Consider the following 20,797-nt stretch of genomic DNA (forward strand, 5'->3'; position numbering starts at 1 on the left):
ATTCTAAACAAAGCATTCATTCATCTACGATCACAGAACTAATGCAGTCTCTCGAGTCACATCATGCTGTTTCATCTTCTCTTTTCAATCAATTCTCTTATCAGTCTATGACATTCTTCCTCTCTTTCTCAACCAAAAGTCGTTGCCTACACTTCAACGAAACCACTTCAATAATTGATTACCTGAATTCCGACTTGCAGTTCTCCAGAACCCAATCCCTTTATGTCTCCAAACGTGTTTCAGGGTGCAGATTCCCTCAAAACCCAAAGCCAGATTCTCTCCCTGATTCGTCAAAGACCCCAGATACTGTTTACAAACGTTGAGAAAATCTTGAGACCCAAAATTCAGCTCTTTCAGATGTCTGGGTTCCAGGGTTACGAGTTATGCAGCTTCATTTCAAAGAATCCCTCCATTTTGACTCATAGCTTGAAGAAAACATTGGTCCCCTCAGTTGAAGCTATTAGGAAAATTGTCTACGACCAGAAAGATTTTATTCTTGTTTTGCACAGATGTGGCTGGATACTCCCAAAGTACAAAAGAATTATGGAGAATGTCGTCTTCTTGGAGAGTTGTGGCATTCTTGGGACTCATCTTTCATTGCTACTCAAACTTCATCCAAGGCTTTTCTTTGCACAGCGGTCTACTATTGAAAACAATGTTTCTCGAGCTGTAGACTTGGGTTTCCGTGAAAATTCAAGAATGCTTGTCCATGCAATTCATACATTAAGTTGTTTGAGCGATAAAACATTTGAGAGAAAGTTGAAACTAATTAATTGTTTTGGTTTTTCGAAGGATGAGGGCCTGCAAATGTTCAAGAGAACCCCGACTTTGTTTAGAACATCAGAGAAGAAGTTGAAAGTTGGAATGAAATTCTTCTTGCATACAGTTAAGCTGCCCAAGTCAGTCCTTATTCACCAGCCTAAGATTTTAATGTACAGCATGGAGGATCGCGTGCTTCCTCGATATAAAGTCTTCCAACTGTTGAAATCAAAAAATCTCTGCAAGAAAGTCCCCAGTTATATTCATGTGTTGTGCTTGTCTGAGGAGATGTTCTTGGACAAGTATATATCACAGTTCAGAGAAAATGCAGAGGAGTTATTAGTAGCATACAAGGGTCATTATCTGGAGGCATAACCATACCTTCAATTCTGTTTTTTCACTCTTCCACAGGGTTCTAATACTGAAATTATTTAGATAGTGTTGTGCATAACCATGGAATGTCTCATTGTAGTAATGAAGATGGCTCGTTTATTGTATCTGTTTATTGATTATGCATCTTTCTTTCCCATGGTAATTTGGTGGTCATAAGAACCTTGGAAGATCCACACGAAAATAAGCAATCCACTTTGACTGCTCCTTTAAAGAGGTATGCAGAGTATACTTTTCTTGATCTTGTTGACTTGTTCCCCAACTGGGATATGCTCCAACGTTGAATTGTAAAATTAGCCTGTATTCATCTTCGAGCACCCTTGTTTAGCTTTTAAATCGCTGAGCATTAATTAGACTGTTTCTATGTTGTGAATTATGTAAGTTAATTTGATTAGTCAAATTTGTATGTGCCTCAGTAGGATTGATATCGAGTTTCCTTTTACTCCCTTCCACCTTCTACTATTAAGAGAGAAAAAATCAAGAAGAACGTGGGTTGCATTAGTAAATCTTAGGTGGTACTTGAAAGTTGAAACCATTGAGACATTATTATGCTGCTTTATTGTCAACGTTTAAGACTGCTTTTTTTTAATGGCTTTTCAATGAGGGACTAAAGGTATGCATCACTGCTTTCACTTGTTTATCACTGGAATATATTTGGTAGTATTTGAACTAAGCTAAAAAATGCCAAAATATAATCCCTTCAACTATAGCTGCAACAAATCTTCTTACAATAGACAACATATGTGTATAAGGACACACATTAAAAGAAATAATTATCTATTTATTTTAAAAATCAAATAATTTTAAAAATAATCTTTAGAAATACATACCGTGGGTTAAATCGATTCAATATAGAATTCGAGCATTTTAGAGATTTGTATGAAGATTTTAAATTTAAAAAACTAATAATACTATTTACGAACTAAAATAATAATTTATTAGATATTAAAGGTTAGAGTTGAAATATATTTTTATTTTTACGGTAAATTAGTTTAATAATAAATCAAATGAATAAAATAATTATTCAGAGAAGTAATACTTTAAACATAGTATATTCTTTAATAATTTATTAAATGACCAACTAATTATAAATTCTAAAATTATAAATTTAATATAATAATAAAACAAAAAAAAAATATTACTTCTCTAAATATAGGGAGCCCATTAACTATAATACAGTAACATTCGCAAGAAATTTTTTTTCTTCTAGTCTCTAAAATACGCCATTTCAAAGTATAGTTTATTGTTAACTCTACTTGGTTACATAGTGAACTAATTTTCAAGTCTTTTATTAATGGTGGTAAATTCAAAACCCCATTACCATTATGAAAAACCAGATAAGTTCTTGCATGTGATTGTTAGGTGTAATAAAGTAGTTTCGAACCTTAGTGTAGTCAAAGTTCTCTCTAATAACAACCGTCCCACCTTAAAAAAACACTTACGGGAATCAGAAAAGCTGGTCCAGTATTTTGAATTTGAGTCAAAATAACTGGTTCTAGAAGTGTCAAGTTTGGTACATAATGGTTTGTTTTCTAAAAGATGGTGGTAGTGACATAAATCAGCGGTGGAACCGGGAAGAGTAAATGGTATAAGAAAGAAGAAATCTTTGGCGTGAGTTGAAAATTAGAACTTTGTTTCTTTCGAGCTGCATGACTTGGACTCGCTTTCCCCCCCTCTCTTTCTGTCTTTTGTGAAAGAACATGACAACGTTAAACTATCTATTAACTGAGATAAATGTGGAAGCAATACTCAACCAGCAACGTTAGATTGAGATAAATTTAACTACGGTTGATACACTACACCATGAACATGCAAAAATAAAATTCCAGAAACATATTCGTTTTAATGTTTGGTATGGTAGGAGCCACTTACATTCTGGCTCTCTGATCGTAATTTAAAATTCAACAAGTGCGATGAGTTGTTTAATTTCCACATAAAGACACACGAATAATAATTACCCATAACCACATAAGCATCTTATATATATGGGAATGACGTGATTCTTGCAAGCTGCAACTGAAACTTTTGTTTATTTCGCCAATTCTGAAGAAGGGTCCTCTTGGAATCTGATACCATCTAGCTGCTCCATGGAAAACTCTCATGTTTGTGAGGGTGGGAGAGGAAGATACTGATTTTTGATGAAAGAGATAAATGTTTATGTTTATTTTTTTTGCTTTTTATTATGATAATAACAGATAATTAAAACAGCAGTATACAATACTAACCATAGAATTATCAAGTACTTAAAGAAAATCTCTTCCTTTTATTTTATTTCCTTGAGAAGATTAGGACTAAGCCGTCAACTTTGGCCATGGTTCAATGTTACTGTATATACATCAGTACTTGGTTGTTTTGGAGTTTGACACCATTATATTCCGTGGAAAATTAGAAAAAGCTCTTCTTAATCGCTGTTCAGAATCTTAACTGGATAGCTCCTACGAAAAACAATTAGTCCTCATACACATACCTATTCAAAACATGTCACTATTTCTTTCTTATTTTAGTTCATAATCTTCCATTTACACCCTCATAACACACTATAAAACAAGTTACACCAACTCAACTTATAATCATTTGAGCTTAACCAAGTTTGTCGAGAAACCATATACCTTGCATCGAACACTTTTCAAACCAACCTGCATCATGGAACAAGAACTCATCATGTTCAAAGGTTCATGGAAAGGCAACAAGAGTTGCTTCAAGTGAAGTTGGATATGATCCAAGGATGAGGTGGCGTGCTGCTAATCCAGCAGTAGAGACCACACGCGCTTGGAAGGGACAACATGGTCGTGCGGCGAACTCAGATAACACCTCACTTGATAACGATGAAACTTTCAACAGTTTCATTCGACGTGCCAAGGGTAAACTTAGAACCGTGTCCCACATCGGTCGGGAGCAGAGCAACGTTACACCTGTACCACTACGAGATGATGACGAGGCTAATGCTAGGGATAACCTAAACGACCAGTTTTCGAATTTTATCAAGAGTTCGAAGAAGAAGTTGAGAAGTACATCAAGCATGAGGAAGCATGGTTCCTTCAACAGACGGTGACCATTGATAAACCAGGGAACCTCAAAGAGAGTGATTTGACATGTGGGTCCATCCAATATTCTGTTATATATACTGCATGAAAATAAGATCCTAAGCCATGCAAGCATTATTATACTTTACATTTTTTCTATTTCAAGCACAGTAAATGTGAAATGTTTATTTGGGGGGAATAATTTCGACTGGTTTATTGTTTGTTTGTAAGAAATTAATATAAATTGATGTTTTGTCTTTAATGAAAGGTTTCTGATTAATCTGTAGTGTTTTTATTGAAAGAATAATTAATATCAGTTTATTAACAGGAAGGATCAGAGGGCAGCTATATATAGGAAATGACTCAATGAACATACATACCTGCATTAGACCCAACACCTCTACTTCTTCACCGACTTTAATGACGCCTTGTTCAACACGGCCAGTGGCAACTGTTCCACGTCCCTTCATCACAAATGAAAAATATAAAGCAGCTGAAATGATGGAAACCATTGCCCCCATATTTATTTATGTCCATACAATCCAATATATGTAATGAAACAAATGCAGATTTTGAGAGAACTAAGTGTTGAAAATAGAAATTTTGATATTCTCTTTAAGGAAAAAAAACAATTATATGAGACAACAGTTTTTAAAGCACTATGTTAAGATTTAAATTACCACTGCGTCATATCATTACAAAGAGCAAGGCCGTAACAAATGCTACCTCCTTTCCTTTTTTATTCTTCAAAAACCCTAGACCGAATTAAGAATTTGAAATTTAAGATTTTGAAAGTTTATCCTTCACCTAACTAGAGATTTAGAAGAACAAGAAAGAATTTGTTAAAGTGACCACAGTTACAAAGATGACCGATATTATAAACATCTATTCCACATATGCTCCAGTGTTCATAATCCCATCTGCTTATGATGTTAAGCACATCAATAATTGCTGTAGTTTGAGTGAACTGAAGGAGCATATAAGGAATTTAAAGCAATTTTAACGTAAACAGAATAGTAATAAATAGTACTTCTTAAACAGTGGCGTTACCTAAACGGTGTTTATACTGGAGCAGATGGAAAGTGATAGAACATGATAAAAACACAAGACCTACATTACAAATTGTAACAATTTTATAACTGAGGCCATCTTTACTTCAATGAATCTGCTTGCTTCAAAAATTAACCCAAAAAATAAAGTTCAGGTCCTTTTACCTGAATTGAGAACACATCTTCAATTGGCATTAGGAAGGGCTTGTCAAGTTGGCGAACAGGGTCAGGAATGTATGCATCTACAGCATCCATTAATTTTAGAATGGCCTGTCTTCCAATCTCGTCATTTGTACCCTGTAAAGCAAACAACGCTGAACCTCTAATGATCGGGATTTCATCCCCAGGGAACTTGTAGAAGCTCAGTAGCTCTGCAAAAAACATTATCATAAAAACACATTTTAGCAAACACAAAGATTACAGAAACTTAAGCAGGTTTATTCATTTTGTGAGCATGGACAAGAGAAGAGAAGCCTTAGAGAAACACCCTACCACGTAACTCCATTTCTACAAGCTCTAACAACTCTGGATCATCAACAACATCAACTTTATTTAGAAAGCAAACAAGAGATGGCACACCAACCTGCATAATACATTTAAAGATAAAATATGTCAATCTAGAAGTAAGGAGAAAGGTGTAGACGTTCTAGGTATATATATACAAACCACATCAGTAGAATACCTACTTGGCGAGCAAGAAGAATGTGCTCCTTGGTTTGAGGCATTGGTCCATCAGGTGCAGATACAACAAGTATACCACCATCCATTTGCGTAGCTCCCGTAATCATATTCTGAAAAAAAAACAACAGACAATTATAAAGCATACAGTGAACAAGAATTAATTTGTTATTTAAACTAAATAAAACCATTAGATAAACCATCTAGTAAGTACATCAAGGCAAGCTGGAATGCTAAACCCACCAGCATTCATGGAAAATAGGAATCTGACAAATGCAGTTGTTGCCAATATACAGTGTAATCAATACCTATAAAATATATTTTGTTACAAACTAAACTACTTCCAAATTCCTAGCATAAATTTTCCATCTCATTTTGAAAAGAAGGTCAGGCTACACAAGCACCAAAATATGCTAAATTCCACAATTAACTATTATACAAGGTAAAATTGCTTAAATTTGTTCGCCACAACTTAACCACCCAGCTTCCGTTAGGCAATTGATAACTCCAATAAAAAAAAACATTCTTAGAGAAACTAAACCAAATTCGAAAGCTTACTTTAACATAATCCGCGTGTCCAGGGCAGTCCACATGCGCATAATGTCGTTTTGCAGTCTCATACTCCACATGAGCCTGAAAACCGAAATATAGAGCAAGCATACATATCAACAGAAAACAACACAATCGATTTCAAGACCAAAAGAGTGCGATTCCATACCGTTGCAATGGTGATTCCTCTCTTCTTCTCTTCAGGAGCCTTGTCAATTTCATCAAAGGCCACAGCCTTAGCCTTCCCTTCATCCGCAAGCACCTGATCAAACCTAATTGAGTAATAAACACCAAAACATCCACCTCAACACACATTTAAACAAAGAGTGAATCAAGACCTTGGTGATTGCCGCAGTTAGCGTGGTCTTCCCATGATCCACGTGTCCAATAGTTCTGACATTAACGTGAGGCTTCTTGCAAAGTCAAACAATAAGATGAACAAAACAAGTAAAAGACATACTAATAACGATTACTGTTACTTGTATATTTTAAATTTTGCGACAAAAAAGAGAAAGCGAGAGTGTTACGTTCTGGTGAAAGTTGCCATGGATCTCCACCATGGATTGGAATTGAAAGAATAGAAGGAGGTGGAGATGGAGTCACTGGGAGTAGAGAGAGGAGAACGAGATACGGAAGAGTGGATTTGAGAGGCTAAGGGGAAGAGGCGGCGAGAAGTGGAAGAGGAGTGTCTGAGAAGAAGAGTGGCCATTGAAGAAGTGATGAGGAGAATGAAAAGCCCTAACTATGGAGTGCAGAGGCGAGGGTTTTAGGAGAAGGAAGACAAAAGCGAAGAGCAGTGAGTGCGAAGAGCGAGGGTTTTAGAATGGGCGCCCGACACCGACCTGTCATATTCGTGCGGCCCAATTCGAGCACTCTCATAATGTTTCGGAGCACATACATACTTCTTTTTTTCTGTTACAAATGTTTTTTTCTTCTTGCTCCGACAGAAAATATTTGAAGTGATTTTTATCTTATTGACTTAATTTAAAGTTTTAGATAAATGAATTAATTCGTGTCTGGTTTAACTTATTTAGTTAAATGGTATCTTTTGGTAAATTTTAGGTATATTTTATGAGAAATAATTCTGTTCGAGGTAGAAAAAATTATATATTAGGACAGGGTTATTCTGGTTCAAAAATTGACCATTTTTCTCTTTATTTTATTTTTTTTATGAAAATGCATTAACTTGTGATAAGTATAAATAAAATGAATAAATAAATTAAAAGATAATTTATGTAATATAGGTTTTACTTGTTTGTTTAGTATAGATGCTTTATATTCAACTTTTTTCATTTTGAGTCAACTCTAATTTTCTTTTCTTATTTTTTAAACGAATGTATAGATAGGAGTTTTATACTTTTAGTCGGTATTTCCTCTTTTGAATTTTTAAACGAATGTATATAATTGTTTCTTTGCTTAAAATCATTTGCTTTTGTCGATGAAATCATATAAAATAGTTACGTATTGTTGCTCTTTTGTAAGCAATAAAATATTTTCGATTTTAATGTTGTGATACTTTTCAATTAAATTTGTTTTTTAAGAAACTTTTAAAGGACAATGTTCTCTTTGCATCTTTTACTCCTTATCAATCTTTATTAGTATACTTTGACTTCAATTGAAGGGAGCCTAATGGTTGATTGGATGATTCAATTTCTATTTTAAACTCTCCATTGGTTGATGGAAATATCATGGTGAAAGAAAAAAGAAAAATTTAATGATGGGAAGTTGCTTGATGATGGACAATCTCTATCTTGTACTTCTAAGATTTAGTTTTAGACATGTTCCTACAAAACTTAAGTGCTCATATTTTTGCACTATTATTTTGGTAGACTTCAAGATTTAATAATTTATAATATTTTTGTTGATGTTAATTTTTATTGTATATTTTCTTATCATACATATTAATATGTATGATACAAAAAATATGTAATAAATATCAATATCAACAAAAATATTATAAGTTATTAAATTACAAATTAAAACTTGATATAATGTATCAACTTATATTGAACTATGGATTATTTATAATATTATATATTAGAAAAAATGGTTAAAATTGAATTCCGATATATATATATATATATATATATATATATATATATATATATATATATATATATATATATTAATAAATAAATAAAGGTTAAAGCTTCTAACTAGAACCTTGATCATGCAAAAAATTGTGTTAGGTGTACAAACATATTTAATATTTATTTTATATAACTTAAATCTATATTTACCTGTATTTTTCTATTATATTTTCTTTTTTCCTTTTAATTTACAAAATTATTATCTCGTTTAATATGATTTTTATTTTATATGATGGTGAAAATAACTATTCTTGTTTTTGTTTTTTGTGTATAGCTTTTTGTTCTCGATTCATTTGAACATATACTTTGCTGGTTGGATTTGTTATTTTGAGCCAATTCCTTCGAGAAATTGACTTTCATACGAATCTTTGAAAACATGAAACAAATTAAAAGTAGAAAACAATTTATAAAATGTAATAGTTTTGCTTCGTATTGTTAATCACTTTGACTATACATTTAAATTTAGCACGACAGTGAATTGAAATTAATATTATCATTTTTAAAAACACTTTATGAACAATATTGATATAGTACAATTCGGTTAAAATAGTATAGTCCAAATTAAAATTAATATAGTTTGATTCAAAATGTAATTAGAAAAAATGTTTGGTTCATAACAGTTGGTTCATATCGTTGTTCGGTTCACTAAATTCAGTTTAGTTTGTTAGAATAAAAGACAATTCAATTCAATTTGTTTGAATAAAATTAACGAAAATTTGTATGAATTAAATATAAAATATGTGACAATAATACTGACTTTGTATGTGGTAATGACACTTGCTTGACATATGACACTGCCATGTGTCATAATGTTGACTTGGATGTGAACAATTTTTTAAAATTTTTTAAAAAATTTAAAAAATAAAAAAAATAACGAAATGACACATGATTGTCGTTGTTCACTTTTGGTTAACAATTTAAATGTCGTCACAAAAAATAATCAAATTGATCATAATTTATATAAATATTTTAACACATAAAAAAAGTCACATCAGATTATAAGAGAAAATTGTCAAAATATCATTGTCCTTCATAAAAATATGACCAAATCGAAGAAAGAGAAACGAAACTTGGGACAAATGATGTCTTTAAGAATAAAAAAAATAATATTCTCTTCCCCCGACCTCTTCACCTTTTATCTACAACTTCCCTCTTTTCTTCAGAATTTGCTCATTCCTCGTGCTCATTGGAAGGTGTTGCGCTTTCCTATCACACAAAGGTGTTGTCTTCTTCCGGTGAAGTGTGGGCTGGCTTACGTTTGTGTGATGTCCGAAATTACCCATATCCTCGATTAATCCGGTTGGGCTGAATCCAGCCAAACCCGAATGTTGCTTAGCTCTAGGTGCAGAGCTGAACTTAGGGTTTTGTTGTTTGTTCCTTGGTCTTCTATCAATCCAACACATTTGATCCTTGCATAAACTTGGAAAGCTTAATAATTTAGGAGACAAACATGCTAGTTTATGAAAGCATAAATACAATGTAGGCATACACAAACTTAAACATAAAACATAAACCACAAAAGTGACTAACTCCTAATAAAGCAAATATTATTAAAAAAGTAAAACACCCATGTCACATCATAAAAATAAATAATTATAAATATATTTAAATAATGGTTTAACACATCTCAAGACATCTAATGCATCATCAATATTCTTTGGACAACAATATAAATAATATTAACTACTAAGAATATTTTGTTGTAACGACTAAACATTGATAATGAAGTATGTCAAACAACAAACCCATCTTATTCATCTTTGGATTGATTTATCATCAACCAAAACAAAACCTTCTAATTATCACATTTTACCATCACATGTATGTAATCTGGCCAAATATTAATTTTCTTTTGGAACAACCAATATTCGCATGATATACATAAACACTGATGTTTAACATTTTTCACTAACTATGATCATTAACTGCAAAAAGTATTAAACTTGAATATTTTGTTAACTTCTTGATTTAATTTACTCACAAAAAATATTAAACTACCAAAACATTGAATATTTTATTTATACTGAAACTAAATATTTATAGGTATTTATTTTAATACAAAAATTTTATCAGGTTTTTATCTTCTCCCACGCGCATGAACTAACCCCTAAACGGAATCTCTGCCGGCACACTTTAGAGCAAACCACAGCCATTGACGGCCAAAAAAAGGGCCTGGAAAATCAAATTGCCGCTTGCGAAGCCGCCGTCCCGAACCAGATCGCCGCCGTCGCGAGCCACCTACGCAAACACAACCAGATCGGTGTTGCGAGCCACCTCCGCTGCGACGAAACCAGAGCCAGCAGATGTCTCACGAAACCAGGCTGCCACAACGAACCACCACACGTTGACGAAGCCACGCGTTGCAGAACCACTGCGAATCAGATCGACGACGAGGGCACTTTCTGACGCGAAATCCCCATCACTGCGGCGCCGGCCACCACGCAGCCACCTGCGACGAAAAAAGCTGCCCGGAGAAGACGCGAAACCAGACGCGAACACACCTACATTGCGAGAATCCTCCACCTCCGTTCCAAACAGAACCGCAGGCCACCGTGACAGAAATCGATGTCGATTGCGCCAATGCGACAGCCACCACGGTACCTGCAAAAAACCAGACCAGACAGACCCCCGCGAAGCAACCCACCGTCGACGAGAACGCAACTTCAAGAAAGGGTTCAGTCTTCTTCATCGTGATTTGGCCGTGCTCAATGAAGAAGAAGGGTTTGAAATCCAAGCGAGAGACGAAAGGTTAAAGAAATTGGGGATTTAGGGTTCTTTGAAACCCTTGAGAATCAGATTTGGGGATTATCTTGATTAGGGCTGCCAACGTTTGGTGACTTCAAATTCGAAATAGACAACCTAAAAAATACGTTGTTTTTTGGTTGATTCTAAACAAAGCATTCATTCATCTACTATCTACGATCACAGAACTAATGCAGTCTCTCAAGTCACACCATGCTGTTTCATCTTCTCTTTTCAATCATGTCTCTTATCAGTCTATGACATTCTTCCTCTCTTTCTCAACCAAAAGTCGTTGCCTACACTTCAACGAAACCACTTCAATAATTGATTACCTGAATTCCGACTTGCAGTTCTCCAGAACCCAATCCCTTTATGTCTCCAAACGTGTTTCAGGGTTCAGATTCCCTCAAAACCCCTTATTAGTGCTCACTTTCTTCAAACAAATAGGCTTTTCCCAAAGCCAGATTCTCTCCCTGATTCGTCAAAGACCCCAGATACTGTTTACAAACGTTGAGAAAATCTTGAGACCCAAAATTCAGCTCTTTCAGATGTCTGGATTCCAGGGTTACGAGTTATGCAGCTTCATTTCAAAGAATCCCTCCATTTTGACTCATAGCTTGAAGAAAACATTGGTCCCCTCAGTTGAAGCTATTAGGAAAATTGTCTACGACCAGAAAGATTTTATTCTTGTTTTGCACAGATGTGGCTGGATACTCCCAAAGTACAAAAGAATTATGGAGAATGTCGTCTTCTTGGAGAGTTGTGGCATTCTTTGGACTCATCTTTCATTGCTACTCAAACTTCATCCAAGGCTTTTCGTTGCACAGCGGTCTACTATTGAAAACAATGTTTCTCGAGCTGTAGACTTGGGTTTCCGTGAAAATTCAAGAATGCTTGTCCATGCAATTCATACATTAAGTTGTTTGAGCGATAAAACATTTGAGAGAAAGTTGAAACTAATTAATTGTTTTGGTTTTTCGAAGGATGAGGGCCTGCAAATGTTCAAGAGAACCCCGACTTTGTTTAGAACATCAGAGAAGAAGTTGAAAGTTGGAATGAAATTCTTCTTGCATACAGTTATGCTGCCCAAGTCAGTCCTTATTCACCAGCCTAAGATTTTAATGTACAGCATGGAGGATCGCGTGCTTCCTCGATATAAAGTCTTCCAACTGTTGAAATCAAAAAATCTCTGCAAGAAAGTCCCCAGTTATATTCATGTGTTGTGCTTGTCTGAGGAGATGTTCTTGGACAAGTATATATCACAGTTCAGAGAAAATGCAGAGGAGTTATTAGTAGCATACAAGGGTCATTATCTGGAGGCATAACCATACCTTCAATTCTGTTTTTTCACTCTTCCGCAGGGTTCTAATACTGAAATTATTTAGATAGTGTTGTGCATAACCATGGAATGTCTCATTGTAGTAATGAAGATGGCTCGTTTATTGTATCTGTTTATTGATTATGCATCTTTCTTTCCCATGGTAATTTGGTGGTCATAAGAACCTTGGAAGATCCACACGAAAATAAGCAATCCACTTTGACTGCTCCTTTAAAGAGGTATGCAGAGTATACTTTTCTTGATCTTGTTGACTTGTTCCCCAACTGGGATATGCTCCAACGTTGAATTGTAAAATTAGCCTGTATTCATCTTCGAGCACCCTTGTTTAGCTTTTAAATCGCTGAGCATTAATTAGTCAAATTTGTATGTGCCTCAGTAGGATTGATATCGAGTTTCCTTTTACTCCCTTCCACCTTCTACTATTAAGAGAGAAAAAATCAAGAAGAACGTGGGTTGCATTAGTAAATCTTAGGTGGTACTTGAAAGTTGAAACCATTGAGACATTATTATGCTGCTTTATTGTCAACGTTTAAGACTGCTTTTTTTTAATGGCTTTTCAATGAGGGACTAAAGGTATGCATCACTGCTTTCACTTGTTTATCACTGGAATATATTTGGTAGTATTTGAACTAAGCTAAAAAATGCCAAAATATAATCCCTTCAACTGCAGCTGCAACAAATCTTCTTACAATCTCTTTCACTTACAAGATGGACCATTCTTTGCTGTGACAGTTTCATCTTGTCACCTTGCAGTGGCCCTCCAGCCCCGTCTTATGATGTCCTGACTCAATAGCTAAACCTGAAAACAATCAAAGAAGAGTTCATATTTTGTATATTAATTCTGATGCATTATCTTTGAAGGTCCGTCTCATGATATTTTGTATCACTCTTCTGCAGGGTTGTTATATTATAATAGATAAATATTACAATAGACAACATATGTGTATAAGGACACACATTAAAAGAAATAATTATCTATTTATTTTAAAAATCAAATAATTTTAAAAATAATCTTTAGAAATACATACCGTGGGTTAAATCGATTCAATATAGAATTCGAGCATTTTAGAGATTTGTATGAAGATTTTAAATTTAAAAAACTAATAATACTATTTAAGAACTAAAATAATAATTTATTAGATATTAAAGGTTAGAGTTGAAATATATTTTTATTTTTACGGTAAATCAGTTTAATAATAAATCAAATGAATAAAATAATTATTCAGAGAAGTAATACTTTAAACATAATATATTCTTTAATAATTTATTAAATGACCAACTAATTATAAATTCTAAAATTATAAATTTAATATAATAATAAAACAAATAAAAAAATATTACTTCTCTAAATATAGGGAGCCCATTAACTATAATACAGTAACATTCGCAAGAAATTTTTTTTCTTCTAGTCTCTAAAATACGCCATTTCAAAGTATAGTTTATTGTTAACTCTACTTGGTTACATAGTGAACTAATTTTCAAGTCTTTTATTAATGGTGGTAAATTCAAAACCCCATTACCATTATGAAAAAGCAGATAAGTTCTTGCATGTGATTGTTAGGTGTAATAAAGTAGTTTCGAACCTTAGTGTAGTCAAAGTTCTCTCTAATAACAACCGTCCCACCTTAAAAAAACACTTACGGGAATCAGAAAAGCTGGTCCAGTATTTTGAATTTGAGTCAAAATAACTGGTTCTAGAAGTGTCAAGTTTGGTACATAATGGTTTGTTTTCTAAAAGATGGTGGTAGTGACATAAATCAGCGGTGGAACCGGGAAGAGTAAATGGTATAAGAAAGAAGAAATCTTTGGCGTGAGTTGAAAATTAGAACTTTGTTTCTTTCGAGCTGCATGACTTGGACTCGCTTTCCCCCCCTCTCTTTCTGTCTTTTGTGAAAGAACATGACAACGTTAAACTATCTATTAACTGAGATAAATGTGGAAGCAATACTCAACCAGCAACGTTAGATTGAGATAAATTTAACTACGGTTGATACACTACACCATGAACATGCAAAAATAAAATTCCAGAAACATATTCGTTTTAATGTTTGGTATGGTAGGAGCCACTTACATTCTGGCTCTCTGATTGTAATTTAAAATTCAACAAGTGCGATGAGTTGTTTAATTTCCACATAAAGACACACGAATAATAATTACCCATAACCACATAAGCATCTTATATATATGGGAATGACGTGATTCTTGCAAGCTGCAACTGAAACTTTTGTTTATTTCGCCAATTCTGAAGAAGGGTCCTCTTGGAATCTGATACCATCTAGCTGCTCCATGGAAAACTCTCATGTTTGTGAGGGTGGGAGAGGAAGATACTGATTTTTGATGAAAGAGATAAATGTTAATGTTTATTTTTTTTGCTTTTTATTATGATAATAACAGATAATTAAAACAGCAGTATACAATACTAACCATAGAATTATCAAGTACTTAAAGAAAATCTCTTCCTTTTATTTTATTTCCTTGAGAAGATTAGGACTAAGCCGTCAACTTTGGCCATGGTTCAATGTTACTGTATATACATCAGTACTTGGTTGTTTTGGAGTTTGACACCATTATATTCCGTGGAAAATTAGAAAAAGCTCTTCTTAATCGCTGTTCAGAATCTTAACTGGATAGCTCCTACGAAAAACAATTAGTCCTCATACACATACCTATTCAAAACATGTCACTATTTCTTTCTTATTTTAGTTCATAATCTTCCATTTACACCCTCATAACACACTATAAAACAAGTTACACTAACTCAACTTATAATCATTTGAGCTTAACCAAGTTTGTCGAGAAACCATATACCTTGCATCGAACACTTTTCAAACCAACCTGCATCATGGAACAGGAACTCATCATGTTCAAAGGTTCATGGAAAGGCAACAAGAGTTGCTTCAAGTGAAGCTGGATATGATCCAAGGATGAGGTGGCGTGCTGCTAATCCAGCAGTAGAGACCACACGCGCTTGGAAGGGACAACATGGTCGTGCGGCGAACTCAGATAACACCTCACTTGATAACGATGAAACTTTCAACAGTTTCATTCGACGTGCCAAGGGTAAACTTAGAACCGTGTCCCACATCGGTCGGGAGCAGAGCAACGTTACACCTGTACCACTACGAGATGATGACGAGGCTAATGCTAGGGATAACCTAAACGACCAGTTTTCGAATTTTATCAAGAGTTCGAAGAAGAAGTTGAGAAGTACATCAAGCATGAGGAAGCATGGTTCCTTCAACAGACGGTGACCATTGATAAACCAGGGAACCTCAAAGAGAGTGATTTGACATGTGGGTCCATCCAATATTCTGTTATATATACTGCATGAAAATAAGATCCTAAGCCATGCAAGCATTATTATACTTTACATTTTTTTCTATTTCAAGCACAGTAAATGTGAAATGTTTATTTGGGGGGAATAATTTCGACTGGTTTATTGTTTGTTTGTAAGAAATTAATATACATTGATGTTTTGTCTTTAATGAAAGGTTTCTGATTAATCTGTAGTGTTTTTATTGAAAGAATAATTAATATCAGTTTATTAACAGGAAGGATCAGAGGGCAGCTATATATAGGAAATGACTCAATGAACATACATACCTGCATTAGACCCAACACCTCTACTTCTTCACCGACTTTAATGACGCCTTGTTCAACACGGCCAGTGGCAACTGTTCCACGTCCCTTCATCACAAATGAAAAATATAAAGCAGCTGAAATGATGGAAACCATTGCCCCCATATTTATTTATGTCCATACAATCCAATATATGTAATGAAACAAATGCAGATTTTGAGAGAACTAAGTGTTGAAAATAGAAATTTTGATATTCTCTTTAAGGGAATAAAAACAATTATATGAGACAACAGTTTTTAAAGCACTATGTTAAGATTTAAATTACCACTGCGTCATATCATTACAAAGAGCAAGGCCGTAACAAATGCTACCTCCTTTCCTTTTTTATTCTTCAAAAACCCTAGACCGAATTAAGAATTTGAAATTTAAGATTTTGAAATTTTATCCTTCACCTAACTAGAGATTTAGAAGAACAAGAAAGAATTTGTTAAAGTGACCATAGTTACAAAGATGACCGGTATTATAAACATCTATTCCACATATGCTCCAGTGTTCATAATCCCATCTGCTTATGATGTTAAGCACATCAATAATTGCTGTAGTTTGAGTGAACTGAAGGAGCATATAAGGAATTTAAAGCAATTTTAACGTAAACAGAATAGTAATAAATAGTACTTCTTAAACAGTGTCGTTACCTAAACGGTGTTTATACTGGAGCAGATGGAAAGTGATAGAACATGATAAAAACACAAGACTTACATTACAAATTGTAACAATTTTATAACTGAGGCCATCTTTACTTCAATGAATCTGCTTTCTTCAAAAATTAACCCAAAAAATAAAGTTCAGGTCCTTTTACCTGAATTGAGAACACATCTTCAATTGGCATTAGGAAGGGCTTGTCAAGTTGGCGAACAGGGTCAGGAATGTATGCATCTACAACATCCATTAATTTTAGAATGGCCTGTCTTCCAATCTCGTCATTTGTACCCTGTAAAGCAGACAACGCTGAACCTCTAATGATCAGGATTTCATCCCCAGGGAACTTGTGGAAGCTCAGTAGCTCTGCAAAAAACATTATCATAAAAACATATTTTAGCAAACACAAAGATTACAGAAACTTAAGCAGGTTTATTCATTTTCTGAGCATGGACAAGAGAAGAGAAGCCTTAGAGAAACACCCTACCACGTAACTCCATTTCTACAAGCTCTAACAACTCTGGATCATCAACAGCATCAACTTTATTTAGAAAGCAAACAAGAGATGGCACACCAACCTGCATAATACATTTAACGATAAAATATGTCAATCTAGAAGTAAGGAGAAAGGTGTAGACGTTCTAGGTATATATATACAAACCACATCAGTAGAATACCTACTTGGCGAGCAAGAAGAATGTGCTCCTTGGTTTGAGGCATTGGTCCATCAGGTGCAGATACAACAAGTATACCACCATCCATCTGGGCAGCTCCCGTAATTATATTCTGAAAAAAAAAACAGACAATTATAAAGCATACAGTGAACAAGAATTAATTTGTTATTTAAACTAAATAAAACCATTAGATAAACCATCTAGTAAGTACATCAAGGCAAGCTGGAATGCTAAACCCACCAGCATTCATGGAAAATAGGAATCTGACAAATGCAGTTGTTGCCAATATACAGTGTAATCAATACCTATAAAATATATTTTGTTACAAACTAATCTACTTCCAAATTCCTAGCATAAATTTTCCATCTCATTTTGAAAAGAAGGTCAGGCTACACAAGCACTAAAATATGCTAAATTCCACAATTAACTATTATACAAGGTAAAATTGCTTAAATTTGTTCGCCACAACTTAGCCACCCAGCTTCCGTTAGGCAATTGATAACTCCAATAAAAAAAAACATTCTTAGAGAAACTAAACCAAATTGAAAGCTTACTTTAACATAATCCGCGTGTCCAGGGCAGTCCACATGCGCATAATGTCGTTTTGCAGTCTCATACTCCACATGAGCCTGAAAACCGAAATATAGAGCAAGCATACATATCAACAGAAAACAACACAATCGATTGCAAGACCAAAAGAGTGCGATTCCATACCGTTGCAATGGTGATTCCTCTCTTCTTCTCTTCAGGAGCCTTGTCAATTTCATCAAAGGCCACAGCCTTAGCCTTCCCTTCATCCGCAAGCACCTGATCAAACCTAATTGAGTAATAAACACCAAAACATCCACCTCAACACACATTTAAACAAAGAGTGAATCAAGACCTTGGTGATTGCCGCAGTTAGCGTGGTCTTCCCATGATCCACGTGTCCAATAGTTCCGACATTAACGTGAGGCTTCCTGCAAAGTCAAACAATAAGATGAACAAAACAAGTAAAAGACATACTAATAACGATTACTGTTACTTGTATATTTTAAATTTTGCGACGAAAAAGAGAAAGCGAGAGTGTTACGTTCTGGTGAAAGTTGCCATGGATCTCCACCATGGATTGGAATTGAAAGAATAGAAGGAGGTGGAGGTGGAGTCATTGGGAGTAGAGAGAGGAGAACGAGATACGGAAGAGTGGATTTGAGAGGCTAAGGGGAAGAGGCGGCGAGAAGTGGAAGAGGAGTGTCTGAGAAGAAGAGTGGCCATTGAAGAAGTGATGAGGAGAATGAAAATCCCTAACTATGGAGTACAGAGGCGAGGGTTTTAGGAGAAGGAAGACAAAAGCGAAGAGCAGTGAGTGCGAAGAGCGAGGGTTTTAGAATGGGCGCCCGACACCGACCCGTCATATTCGTGCGGCCCAATTCGAGCACTCTCATAATGTTTCGGAGCACATACATACTTCTTTTTTTCTGTTACAAATGTTTTTTTCTTCTTGCTCCGACAGAAAATATTTGAAGTGATTTTTATCTTATTGACTTAATTTAAAGTTTTAGATAAATGAATTAATTCGTGTCTGGTTTAACTTATTTAGTTAAATGGTATCTTTTGGTAAATTTTAGGTATATTTTATGAGAAATAATTCTGTTCGAGGTAGAAAAAATTATATATTAGGACAGGGTTATTCTGGTTCAAAAACTGACCATTTTTCTCTTTATTTTATTTTTTTTATGAAAATGCATTAACTTGTGATAAGTATAAATAAAATGAATAAATAAATTAAAAGATAATTTATGTAATATAGGTTTTACTTGTTTGTTTAGTATAGATGCTTTATATTCAACTTTTTTCATTTTGAGTCAACTCTAATTTTCTTTTCTTATTTTTTAAACGAATGTATAGATAGGAGTTTTATACTTTTAGTCGGTATTTCCTCTTTTGAATTTTTAAACGAATGTATATAATTGTTTCTTTGCTTAAAATCATTTGCTTTTGTCGATGAAATCATATAAAATAGTTACGTATTGTTGCTCTTTTGTAAGCAATAAAATATTTTCGATTTTAATGTTGTGATACTTTTCAATTAAATTTGTTTTTTAAGAAACTTTTAAAGGACAATGTTCTCTTTGCATCTTTTACTCCTTATCAATCTTTATTAGTATACTTTGACTTCAATTGAAGGGAGCCTAATGGTTGATTGGATGATTCAATTTCTATTTTAAACTCTCCATTGGTTGATGGAAATATCATGGTGAAAGAAAAAAGAAAAATTTAATGATGGGAAGTTGCTTGATGATGGACAATCTCTATCTTGTACTTCTAAGATTTAGTTTTAGACATGTTCCTACAAAACTTAAGTGCTCATATTTTTGCACTATTATTTTGGTAGACTTCAAGATTTAATAATTTATAATATTTTTGTTGATGTTAATTTTTATTGTATATTTTCTTATCATACATATTAATATGTATGATACAAAAAATATGTAATAAATATCAATATCAACAAAAATATTATAAGTTATTAAATTACAAATTAAAACTTGATATAATGTATCAACTTATATTGAACTATGGATTATTTATAATATTATATATTAGAAAAAATGGTTAAAATTGAATTCGGATATATATATATATATATATATATATATATATATATATATATATTAATAAATAAATAAAGGTTAAAGCTTCTAACTAGAACCTTGATCATGCAAAAAATTGTGTTAGGTGTACAAACATATTTAATATTTATTTTATATAACTTAAATCTATATTTACCTGTATTTTTCTATTATATTTTCTTTTTTCCTTTTAATTTACAAAATTATTATCTCGTTTTAATATGATTTTTATTTTATATGATGGTGAAAATAACTATTCTTGTTTTTGTTTTTTGTGTATAGCTTTTTGTTCTCGATTCATTTGAACATATACTTTGCTGGTTGGATTTGTTATTTTGAGCCAATTCCTTCGAGAAATTGACTTTCATACGAATCTTTGAAAACATGAAACAAATTAAAAGTAGAAAACAATTTATAAAATGTAATAGTTTTGCTTCGTATTGTTAATCATTTGACTATACATTTAAATTTAGCACGACAGTGAATTGAAATTAATATTATCATTTTTAAAAACACTTTATGAACAATATTGATATAGTACAATTCGGTTAAAATAGTATAGTCCAAATTAAAATTAATATAGTTTGATTCAAAAGTGTAATTAGAAAAAATGT

General features: G+C 33.5%; 3 protein-coding genes across 3 annotated transcripts; 1 reads left to right on the top strand and 2 right to left on the bottom strand.

Annotated features, from left to right (window-relative positions):
• Positions 1–3,719: 3,719 nt before the first annotated feature.
• On the bottom strand, positions 3,720–7,008 carry LOC114172012 (elongation factor Tu, mitochondrial-like). The gene is made up of 9 exons (XM_028056752.1): positions 6,976–7,008; positions 6,787–6,861; positions 6,618–6,710; positions 6,458–6,532; positions 5,908–6,012; positions 5,714–5,804; positions 5,387–5,592; positions 4,553–4,636; positions 3,720–3,785 (listed from the first exon to the last, which is right to left on the bottom strand). The coding sequence occupies exons 1-9, from the start codon at positions 7,006–7,008 to the stop codon at positions 3,720–3,722; spliced, it is 828 nt and encodes a 275-aa protein (XP_027912553.1).
• A 4,463-nt stretch (positions 7,009–11,471) lies between these two features.
• LOC114172013 (transcription termination factor MTERF5, chloroplastic-like) lies at positions 11,472–12,605 on the top strand. Its single transcript, XM_028056753.1, has one exon. It carries the CDS (start codon positions 11,472–11,474, stop codon positions 12,603–12,605), a length of 1,134 nt encoding a protein of 377 aa, XP_027912554.1.
• Positions 12,606–15,388: 2,783 nt separating this feature from the next.
• On the bottom strand, positions 15,389–18,825 carry LOC114172014 (elongation factor Tu, mitochondrial-like). Its single transcript, XM_028056755.1, has 10 exons — positions 18,644–18,825; positions 18,455–18,530; positions 18,286–18,378; positions 18,126–18,200; positions 17,579–17,683; positions 17,385–17,475; positions 17,058–17,263; positions 16,169–16,306; positions 15,507–15,854; positions 15,389–15,454 (listed from the first exon to the last, which is right to left on the bottom strand). Exons 1-10 carry the CDS (start codon positions 18,823–18,825, stop codon positions 15,389–15,391), a joined length of 1,380 nt encoding a protein of 459 aa, XP_027912556.1.
• Between the last annotated feature and the right edge of the window lie 1,972 nt (positions 18,826–20,797).

Source organism: Vigna unguiculata, unplaced genomic scaffold (genome assembly GCF_004118075.2).
Source record: "Vigna unguiculata cultivar IT97K-499-35 unplaced genomic scaffold, ASM411807v1 contig_467, whole genome shotgun sequence".
Classification (NCBI taxonomy): domain Eukaryota; kingdom Viridiplantae; phylum Streptophyta; class Magnoliopsida; order Fabales; family Fabaceae; genus Vigna; species Vigna unguiculata.

What these genes read in the sequence shown, in the direction of transcription:
- LOC114172014 (XM_028056755.1), bottom strand. Translation starts at nt 18,825, where the DNA reads ATGGCCACTCTTCTTCTCAGACACTCCTCTTCCACTTCTCGCCGCCTC. An exon ending in TGTAGAAATGGAGTTACGTG is followed by an intron (nt 17,264 to 17,384) that starts GTAGGGTGTTTC and finishes TGTTTTTTGCAG; the next exon opens with AGCTACTGAGCTTCCACAAG. An exon ending in GCTGCCCTCTGATCCTTCCT is followed by an intron (nt 15,855 to 16,168) that starts GTTAATAAACTG and finishes CGTCTGTTGAAG; the next exon opens with GAACCATGCTTCCTCATGCT.
- LOC114172013 (XM_028056753.1), top strand. Translation starts at nt 11,472, where the DNA reads ATGCAGTCTCTCAAGTCACACCATGCTGTTTCATCTTCTCTTTTCAAT.
- LOC114172012 (XM_028056752.1), bottom strand. Translation starts at nt 7,008, where the DNA reads ATGGTGGAGATCCATGGCAACTTTCACCAGAAC. An exon ending in TAACTGCGGCAATCACCAAG is followed by an intron (nt 6,711 to 6,786) that starts GTCTTGATTCAC and finishes AGGTTTGATCAG; the next exon opens with GTGCTTGCGGATGAAGGGAA. An exon ending in GAGGAATCACCATTGCAACG is followed by an intron (nt 6,533 to 6,617) that starts GTATGGAATCGC and finishes TTCGGTTTTCAG; the next exon opens with GCTCATGTGGAGTATGAGAC.